Raw genomic sequence first — 11,042 nt, 5'->3', positions numbered from 1 at the left:
GAAAGGTGAGGTTAAGTGTATCTCGTCGTCTTTGGATGATCCCTTGCCTAAAAGAGGCTGGTAGCTTACTTCTAGACCTCTTAAGAGGACCTATGATAAAGCCTACCGACGTCCTGCTAGTTCTCGTCCTGGATGTAGTCACTGGGATACACCAGAGACGTTTGAAAGTCCTCCGATTAAACGTCTTTATAGGACGTTGGACGCTTCCAAGGATCCTCCTATGCAGTCAGGACCAGGCTTAACCTCATTCCAGGCACCAGCGCAGCCTTCAGACTGGTTTTCACCTTCCAGGCGCTCTGTTCCTCTGAGCGATGAGGAGAACGTTGTGGTTTCATCACCGATTTCATAACGTTCAGATCCTAATTTTGTTATGCTGCAAGATATGCAAAACAGGCTCTCGTCATTTATGCAGAACTACCAGCGTAGCGACATACCTCAAACCAGCACACGTGACAGTTTTGGTCGGGATGAAGACAGCGAGCAGGCTGTTCTAAAAGTTTCAAAACTTCCTGTAGGACGTGTGTTCGAACGCCCTCATAGTCGAGGAGCTAAGCTTCCTGCTAGCCTCTGTGAACGTCCTTTAGGAAGTGATTGTGAACGTTCACCTAAGTCCGTAGTTGACAGCCCCTATATAGAACACGAACCCCCTTACAAGCGCAAGGAGATCCTTCCGTCAGATCGTGTGCTCGAACGTCCTTCAAAGAAAGACGCTGGACGTCCTGTTAAACGTGTTATCGAACGTCCCTCCAAACATGCTGCCGAACGTCCTGAGAAACAGGCTGCCATTCGTCCTTCAAAGCAGGCTATCGAACGTCCTTCGAAACAGGCTCTTGAACATCCTATGGAACAGGCTGCCGAGCGTCCTTCGGAACAGGCTGCCGAACGTCCTGCGAAACAGGCTGTCGAACGTCCTACATTTCAGGACGCTCTTCACTCCTCAAATTATTTTAGTGAACGTCCTCCAGGTCGTGTTTCCGAATGGAAAACAGACGAACAAGTCGCTGAACAGCAAGCAGTGCGCAGCGTCGAACGCTTGTCAGGAATTGACGGCAAGCGCGTTTCAGGATTATGATAATGAAGCTCACTCTTTCCAAGAAGAAATTGATGCAGTTCAAGTTCAGGAACTCTTTGACTCCGATCAAATTGATCGCGAGCGTTCGGCTGAGCCGTAAGCGTCACACCCGCTTGATGTTTCTAGTAATGATCCTGTTTCTATTGCTGTTGGTACTCAGGATATTTTTGAGAAGGAAACTGCTTTCAACACTGCTGCTCCCGAAGGAATGTTGCCAGAGAAGGATTTAGAAGGCCAGCTTTCTCCTATGGAGTTTGATGAAGTGTCGGATGACGAAGACTCTGTTTCTTTTCATCATTCTGCCGACTTGAAAAAACTGATACAAGTTTTTACGGAGGAGTTCTCAGATTTTTTTGTGCCAGTGGCTCCCCGTTCACCATCGTCTGAGTTTACTCTTGGGAAGGCCTCTAAAAAAGCTAGCTTTACCCAGATGGTGTTATCGCGTTCATCTAAGAGAGCTCTTAAATTGATGGGTGACTGGTTACAGTCTAAGAAAGCCTTAGGAAAAGCAGCTTTCTCCTTTCCTCCGGCTAGACTGGCCTCCAGGTCTAGTATCTGGTACGAGACAGAAGATGTTCTCGGCTTGGGGATACTTACCTCTGTCCAGGAAGATTTTTCAAGCCTTGTAGACGCTCCTCGTCGGTCGGCCATGAGGAAGATCGAGATCTTCTGGTCTACTTCGGAGATGGACCACCTGCTCAAGGGCATATTTAGAGTCTTTGAAATTTTTAACTTCTTAGACTGGACTCTTGGAGCTCTGGGTAAAAATGTCGCTACTTTTAAAGAGGGGGATACCTCTGCCCTAGTCCATTTGATGTCTTGTATGGACAAGGCTTTGTGGGATGGATCCAACGAACTAGCAGCACTTTTTTCTTCTGGCATCCTTAAGAAAAGGGATCAATTATGCTCGTTTCTTTCGCTGGGGGTTACTCCCTTCCAGAAGTCCGAGCTGTTGTATATGCCTCTTTCTCCATTGTTGTTCCCACAAGAACTAATCAGGGAGATATCTGCAGCCTTGGCTCAAAAAGCTACTCAGGATATTGTCTCTAAGACAGCCAGAAAAGCTCTCCCACCATCATTTACCAGTCGCAAGCCTAAGGAAGAAACTTTTCCCAAGTTTTCTCAGCCCTTTCGAGGGATATCTTCAAGCAGGGGTAGTTCCAGACCTGACGCTAGAAGGAATAAGACAAGAGGCTTTAGAGCAGGGCGAAGCAGGGTCTGACTGCTTTCACCTTCAGGCAGTAGAGGCCAGACAACTCAACTTCTGGCGAGCGTGGGAGAAGATAGGAGCAGATCAGTGGTCTATCCAGATCTTGAAGGAGGGTTACAAGATCCCCTTTCAAGGGAGTCCTCCTTTGGTCTTAGTTCCTGTGGATCTCTCTCCCAGATACAGAGAGGAGGCAAAGAGACAAGCTCTATCGACCCAAGTGTCTCTTATGTTAAAAAAGTGGGCCATAGAGAAGGTACAGGATATTTTTTCACCAGGATTTTACAACCGACTGTTCCTGGTACCCAAGAACTGGGGGGGATGGCGTCCAGTCCTGGACGTGAGGGCGCTGAACAAGTTAATCCTGAAGACGAAGTTCTCTATGGAGACTTTGAAATCAGTGCTAGCCGCAGTGAGGAAGGACGACTGGATGATCTCTTTAGACCTCCAGGATGCCTACTTCCACATCCTTATCCATCCGACCTTCAGACCTTACCTAAGGTTCGTCTTCAAGGGAGATGTCTTCCAATTCAGAGCCCTATGCTTTGGCCTTTGCACAGCATCCCAGGTCTTTACGAAGCTCATGCTAAATGTAGCAAAGATCCTCCATTCAAGGGGCATAAGAGGCTCTCTGTATCTCGACGACTGGCTTCTCAGAGGGCACTCATACGATCACTGCCTGAAGGATTGTCAGACAACATTGAACCTCTCAAAAGAGCTGCGTCACCTTGTATACAAGGAAAAGTCTCTCATGGTTCCATCTCAAGAGATTCTCTATATGGCAATGACGATTCGAAGTCAGACTTTTCGGGCTTTTCCGTCTCCTTTAAGGATGGAGCAAGCCAGATTGAAACTCCAGTCGTTCCTAAGCAAGAATATGTGTTCAGCAAGGAAGTGGATGAGCCTAGTAGGAACCCTCTCCTCCTTGGAATAATTTGTTCCCCTAGGAAGACTGAGCATTCGTCCTCTCCAGTTCCATCTCAACAGCCATTGGAACAAGGAAAAAGACCTAGAAGCGATGTCCATTCCGATTACGAACGCCATCAAAGATTGCATTCGGGGGTGGGAAGAACCGAACAAGTTCCAGGAAGGTCTCGACCTATCACAAAAGAGCCCAGACCTTGTGTTATGCTCCGACGCCTCGGACGCAGTATGGGGAGCAACCCTAAACAAGTTGGAAGCTTCGGGACTATGGTCAGAGAACCAAAAGTCTTTACATATAAACCACGAGGAATAGTTGGCAGTTCTATTAGCCCTCAAAAGTTTCGAGCAAGCAGTCACCAACAAAGTGGTTCAGGTCAATGCGGACAACACGACAGCACTGGCGTACATTACCAAGCAGGGGGGAACTCACTCGATATCTCTGTACGAGACGGCAAAGAATCTCCTTTTGTGGGCAAGAGAGAGGAACGTTATACTTCTAACAAGATTCATCCAAGGGGAGAAAAATGTAATGGCAGACAGCCTCAGCAGAGGAGGTCGGATCCTACCGACAGAGTGGACACTCAACCTTCAAGTTTGCAAGAGCCTATGGCGTCTTTGGGGTCGTCCATGCATAGATCTCTTTGCAACCTCAAAGACAAAGAGGTTAGAGGCGTATTGCTCCCCTCTGCCGGATCCAGAAGCAGTCCACATAGACGCGTTTCTTATGGATTGGTCCAACCTAGATCTGTACGCCTTCCCACCATACAAGATCCTGTACAAAGTAGTACAGAAATTTGTTACCTCCAAAGGGACCAGTATGGGCGGTAGACACTCCAAGAATACTACCATTAAGAGTAAATCTACTCAGACAACCCCACTTGGAAAGACTCCATCAAAATTTCCACGCTCTTCAGCTGACTGTCTTCAGACTATCGAAAGACTCGCTAGATCTAGAGGCTTTTCGAAGGAGGCAGCTCAGGCCATTGCAAGAGCAAGAAGGACTTCGACTATCAAAGTCTATCAGTCCAAGTGGGAGGTTTTTAGAGAGTGGTGTAGAGTCAATTCTCTTTCCTCATCTAGTACCTCTGTAGCTCAAATTGCGGACTTCCTGCTCCACCTTCGAACGAGTGGAATTTCTCCTCCTCTACTATTAAAGGTTATAGGAGCATGTTAGCAACTGTGTTCAGACATAGAAACCTTGCCCTTTCTAACAATAAGGATCTGCAAGATCTTCTTAAGTCTTTCGAGACTACAAAGCAACGAAACTAAGATTCTCCAGCCTGGAATCTGGATGTTGTTTTGAAGTATCTTATGAGCGACAGGTCTGAGCCAATAGGTTCAACTTCTATGAAAGACCTTACTATGAAGATTTTATTTCTGGTTAGTCTTGCAACAGCCAAAAGAGTGAGTGAAATACATGCGTTTAGCAAAAACATTGGATTTCGTGATGGTAAAGCTGTCTGTGCCTTACAATTAGGCTTTCTTGCCAAAAAACGAACGCCCTTCTCAACCCTGGCCCAAAGCTTTGGAGATTCCAAATCTTACGAATTTGGTTGAAGAAGAGTTGGAAAGAGTCTTATGTCCAGTAAGAGCTCTGAGATGCTACTTGGATAGGACGAAAGATATAAGAGGCAATTCTGAAGCTTTATGTTGCTCGGTCAAAAAGCCCTCATTACAGATGTCTAAAAATGCTTGTCATATTTCATCAGGCTTTTAATTAAGGAAGCACACATTCATTGTAATGAATCAGACCTTGGTCTTTTAAAGGTCAAGACTCATGAAGTCAGAGTAGTAGCAACATCGGCAGCATTCAGAGAGAACAGATCACTTCAAAGCATATTGGACACAACCTTCTGGAGGAGCAAATCTGTGTTCGCATCATATTATTTGGAAGGTGTTCAGACTCGTTACGAGGACTGTTACACTGGGTCCATTCATAGCAGCGAGTGCAATAGTGGGCGAAGGATCCACCACTATGTTCCCATAATCCCAATAACCTTTTCTTCTCTATGTACTTTTAATTTTTTTTTATGGGTGTTTGTGGAGATTGTGTCAGTCTTCCATAATCATTGATTTTGTCAGATGGTCAAATTTGTTCCTTGAGAGCGCCCAGAACGGGTTATTGGAGGAGGTTCTGTCATAATGAGGTATATACACCGGTTTGACAGTCCCTACGAGATCTTCAGCCCCCTGGGAGGACCGCTGGATCTCATAAGGCTAGCAGATATAATGAGGCAGAGTATCATTGAAGTCAGCTTCCTTGTCAGGTACGAACCCTTAAGTTTGTTTTAATTAACTCTTAAGCAGAATTCCAGATATACTAGCTGTCTCTAACCCTCCACCAAAGGTGTTGATCAGCTATATATATAACTACCGGGTAAGTCTTATGTTTAAAAATGGTATTTCCATTATAAAATAAATTTCTTAACATACTTACCTGGTATTTATATATAATTTAAGTCCCACCCTCCTCCCCTCTAAGAGACTAGAGGCATGGAATATATAAGGGTTCCTGGAATGGTTCCCAGGTACCTTTGCTAGGGCGCAGGGGTGGTACACCTGGCTATCCAATTGGCGATTGGCGCGAGTTTTGAATTTTCTGCCGTGACGTCAGAGACGTAAGCTATATATATATAACTACCGGGTAAGTATGTTCAAAAATTTATTTTTTAATGAAAATACCATTTCATAATCTTAGATCTGACATCATGTTTTTAAAGTATGTGAAATACGTTTCAACATATTACCATTTTTAAAAGGAAAAGACTGTTTATAAATAATGCACTAACCTTAAGAAATCCAAGATATGTTAAGAAAGATAAAACAATAATTCTTACGATACATACTCTAATTAAAAAAATTTTCCTAACTGAAGTATGGTATTTTTCTATTCATGCCTAAAAGAATATTTACAACTTCTACAATCATAATTATGTTTACAATGTTCTTGGTCTGGTCTACGATTGGTAACCTGATAAACTTCCTTTATAACATGGTGAAGTCTGCTGATCATTCTTTTAGAGTAAATATTTAGTGAATAATCACAGGGCCTGATCAGTCTTTATAAATGTACTTTCTTAATATATACAAGTTTAAAGTATCATTTCCTGTATGAGATAGACATGAACCAAATAATGTTATTCTTTCATATTCTGCCATTAAAAATAAGGAGAATGTAATGTTCACATCCTTCTCACTGGCAGATTTGGGGCGGAAAACCTTTCGTCTTTATAGGAAGACGGATCTTACTAAATAATCTGTTCATGAGCACTTGAGCAAGATATCTTGTTGAAATGCTAATGAAAGTAAATACATATTTTGCAATAATATATTAAGAAAATCGCTATTTATTCTCCATTATGGAATATTTTCTTTGCTTAAAGTGTTGGCAATTCTGAACCCTTTCTCCTATGACAGTCTATTTTGCTAGAATCATAGTCGAGAAGACACTTTCAAGATCTTTTTATATATTTGTCATGAAAATTTAATTTAGTCATTATCATCCTATGTATTTTTTATTCCATTAAATCCATGCTGATATACAGTATGTATATGAGAGATGTGTCGGGTACTTTCAAAGAAAGATTACAATAGTTTATTTTCAGTGATGGCTTGAATTTTTGCATGTTTTTAAAGGTACCAATAGATGACATCAGTGAGTCTATGGCATCAGTGAGTCTTTCTCAAAAATAAAATACTGGAAAAATCTTGTTTTTGGGCTCAAGCCATGTCGTCCTGATGGAAGGTTCCTAATGGTAGCTTCCTAAGGGATATTTGACTACAGTGACATTCCCAGAGAATTTACCTTTAGGTCTCCAGAATTCTAACTCCTGGCGCGAACATCCTTAAAAATCTCTCAAGGATATCGCATAATATCAGGGGACGTATTCTGGACACGCCACATAGCAATCTGCACCCCGAATAGCGTTTACGCTTCGAGGGGGAAAGTGGCAGAATTAGAAGGGAAGCTGTATCAAGGTTACCCTAGTTCCCATACTACTATTGAGTATCACAACAGCGCCATATCCAAGATGGCGGACATTCTTAATTTTGTAGTGATTTTGCTCAGTGGTGTTCCCTGATGATCTGACCTTTTCAATCGGTTTTCAAGGATTATTATGCAATCTCCAGCTTCTTTCTCCTCTGGAAAGTTGAGTATTGATTCTTTACAATGTGTGTAATTGAGGTCCTGTCTCACAGTGAAATTAGAGTAATTTATTGTGATTAGGAGCTAGGCCTGTTACCAGAGGCGCCATGTGCGCTGTCGTTCGTTAGGCATGTGTTATTTAGTTAGTAGAATGACATTCCCGGTTAAAATAGCATTAATAATTTAATTATAAAAGCTATTTAGGCAATTTATACTTGTAAGGATATTTATATATGCATAATTTTCCTTTTTCTATGTCGATCATATATGTCAGAGTTTCGGTGATTTAGGTAACCCAGATCTCGTCTTGCCTAGGTAACCTAACCTAGGCGATATAGTATACTTTGGACATTTCCCTGGTTACCCTCGTGTATTGGTTTATCAATTCATCGGAGATTGATATCTCCTAGAATTATTATATAACAGATACTCGTCTCTATTAGAGATTTGAGGGTAATCTCTCTTTCCCTCTGAGTGTAGCATTAGGCTACAACCCTACTGGGTCGTGCCTCGAGTTTTCATTCAGGCATGACTAGCCTAGGGTTTTCTGTCTCGTCCCTTAACCGCAGATGGCAGGTTTTGGGATTCGGTCAGAGCCTCAGAGTATTTAGTCTTGTGCCGACAGTCGGCCGGCAGAATGAATAGTCATATCCCTGCCGGCTTGGCTGCCGACATAGGAGGCTAGCCCTCCCTAGGCTGCACTTGAAGCGGTTGTATGATGCCGTCACCTTCTCCCTGCGGTCTAGTAGACTAGTCCTGTGCTCGCAGACCCTAGGCTGAAGAGAAGTATTCTTCTGAGGCCTAGGATGGTGTCGGCACTGGAACTATGTTTCTCCCTTGTTGAGAGGAGGCGGCACTGCTGCCGTCCCCTTAACTGTATTGGCAGACCCTAGGTTGGAGAATAGAATTCTCCTGCCGCCTAGGATGGCGCAGATACTGAAACAGAGTTTCTTAAGGGTGTGTAGGTCCAGCAACATTGCCGGCTCCTTCCACACCTCATACAGGACCCTTTTCCCTTCCCTTCTGTTCTTTTGTGATGGCCGAGCCAATGTCTTTCTTTGACCCGTCGTCCTACAACCTCACTGTTGCCAGTGGGTTGCGGGGGCCGGCTACACTCCTCTGCAGCTGTTGTCCGGCTGCCTGCGGCTATGCCAGCTGCTGGCAGCCATGACAACTGCCGGCGGCTTTGTTGGCTGCCGGCGCCCATGTGTTATACAAACAGTCGGCTGCTGACGGCTCTGCAAGCTGCTGGTAGCCATGTCGTCTGTCGGCAATCATGACGGCTGTTGGTGGGAAGTCCCTTCAGTCACTAAGGTTTTTCAGTCCTCCCTTGGACTGCTGGCCACAAGTTATGTTGCCAGGGTATTAGCCTGGCCAGCGGTAGGCCGGCCAGACCGGCACAAATAGGTGCCGACTCAGCCGGCAGTACGCCGACTGTACCAGTGCCGTCGGGTACTAGCCTGCCAGCTACGTGCCGACTGGTTCTTGCCGGCGATGGTACTTGTGGCTGGATGGAAGCCAGAATGTTACATTCTCCCCTTCCATTTGAACCTTCTTTCCAGTGAAAGGCAGTAAATTAGACTTTTACATCCTTAATTAGGGTATATATACACAATAATAAGGCAGCCTTCACTCCATGCTGTCTGTCTCTCTTTAAGCTAGCATGCTGGCTGTGCTGACAGCGACTTGCTATGCTGGCTATATGCCGGCTGAATTACAGTATATGTTTATACAGGTAGTCAGTATACTTGCATTATAGGATATACTGCAGATAGAAAAACTTTTGTATATATTATACTAGTAGTTATTTTCCAATATATCATGGGTATCTTTTCCCGGGTGTTTGCTGAGACCAATCCTATATTAAAAGAATAGAATTTCTTCAATATTCTGATTAGAAATCAGTTTTCCTATTACCCTATAATATTAAATATTCTAAATGGCTGGTGGTATTACACTTCTAACCCTAAAAGGTTAAAACCCTTATCCTTGAGTTTCCCTGATCAGGAAACTCTATGATTTAATATTGTAAGGGAGGTCACAGCAAATGGGCTGGGTAGGATACACAACTATATGTCTTATATTTCCTAGTCCAGTCGGCGTCATGCCGGCTGGACCGTGCCGTCCGATGCTTGCCGCAACGGCAGCACACTGGCTGAACTACATTATATATAATTATACAGTAGTCAGTAATTTGCAATATAATATATACTGCAAACAGAAAACTTTAGTATGATTATACAGTAGTTAGTTTCTAACATATTTTGGTACCCTTGTGGGGGCTTTTGCTGGGACCGTTCCTATATTGAAAGAATAGAATTCCTTCAATACTCTGATTAGAAATCAGTCTTCCTTACCCCACAGTGTTAAGAATAAAAAGGGGTAGTGACCTGTACACTTCTCTACCCTTAGGGATTAGAACCCTTTCGTTAGAGTTCCTTGATAGAGGAATCTCTTGATAGTTAATACTGAGGGGAGGTAACAGCATTTGCTTGCAGGGGATACACATGTATGCATCTCCCACTATTCCTTTTGAGCTTACTGTCCTAAGCTATTTTTAGTTAAAAGATGACTTTTGCATATTGCTTATTAGTGAGATAATCAATTGTATACTCATTCTGCCTTTCCTTTTTTACAGGAGGAACCCTAGATGACATGTGTTGCAGTCTTCTGCAATATCAAGAGTAAGTGTTTTTATGGTCATAATACATGCAGGTTTCATGCCCCCTGCAATATTATTTCCGAATCCCTACATTATTGTAGCCCTCAATTTTGCAATGTATGCTGGACCTTAATGTCCGAGGGTTTCGAGAATCCCAAGTCGACAGAGCCTAGGGATGCAGCTCGTAATAAACTACGCAACTGGGTGAGAGGCTTCCAGAAAATCTCTCCGGGACCATACTTACCTAATGATAGGATGCGTAACCTACTATTCCCGAAAGCAAGTAAGGAAATAGTGGTAACCCCAGGCATGATTCACACCTCCCTGCGGCCAGATAGCCTTGGGGACGGAGGGCAGGAAGCCCCCACAGAAAGAGGTGGATAAGGTTGTGTCGAAATTGCTTCCTTCTGTTACGGCTCTAGAGCCATTAACATCGACATCTTCACCCTCTACCCCTCTATTATTATTATTATTATCATTATTATTATTATTATTATTATTATTATTATTATTAATTGCCAAGCTACAACCCTAGTTGGAAAAGCAGAATGCTACAAGCCCAGGGGCTCCAACAGGGAAAATAGCCCAGTGAGGAAAGGAAACAAGGAAAAAAGAAATATTTTAAGAATACTAAAATATATATCTCCTATATAAACTATAAAAACTTTAACAAAACACAAGGAAGAGAAATTAGATAGAATAGTGTGCCCGAGTGTACCCTCAAGCAAAAGAACTCTAACCCAAGATAGTGGAAGACCATGGTACAGAGGCTCTGGCACTACCCAAGACTAGAGAACAATGGTTTGATTTTGGAGTGTCCTTCTCCTAGAAGAGCTGCTTACCATAGCTAAGGAGTCCCTTCTACCCTTACCAAGGGGAAAGTAGCCACTGAACAACTACAGTGCAGTAGTCAACTCCTTCGGTGAAGAAGAATTGTTTGATAAGCTCAGTGTTGTCAGGTGTTTGAGGACAGAGGAGAATCTGTAAAGAATATGCCATACTAATCAGTGTATGTGTAGGCAAAGGGAAA

At 43.4% G+C, this 11,042-nt stretch overlaps 1 protein-coding gene across 1 annotated transcript; it reads left to right on the top strand.

The window, feature by feature from the left end:
- Positions 1 to 382: 382 nt before the first annotated feature.
- Positions 383 to 1,072, top strand: LOC137628572 (uncharacterized). The gene has a single exon (XM_068359727.1). It carries the CDS (start codon positions 383 to 385, stop codon positions 1,070 to 1,072), a length of 690 nt encoding a protein of 229 aa, XP_068215828.1.
- Positions 1,073 to 11,042: the final 9,970 nt, after the last annotated feature.

This window comes from Palaemon carinicauda, chromosome 36, assembly GCF_036898095.1.
Source record: "Palaemon carinicauda isolate YSFRI2023 chromosome 36, ASM3689809v2, whole genome shotgun sequence".
NCBI classification, from domain to species: domain Eukaryota; kingdom Metazoa; phylum Arthropoda; class Malacostraca; order Decapoda; family Palaemonidae; genus Palaemon; species Palaemon carinicauda.
Note: the sequence above shows the minus strand (reverse complement) of the source record. Positions and strands in the feature narration are given on the sequence as shown.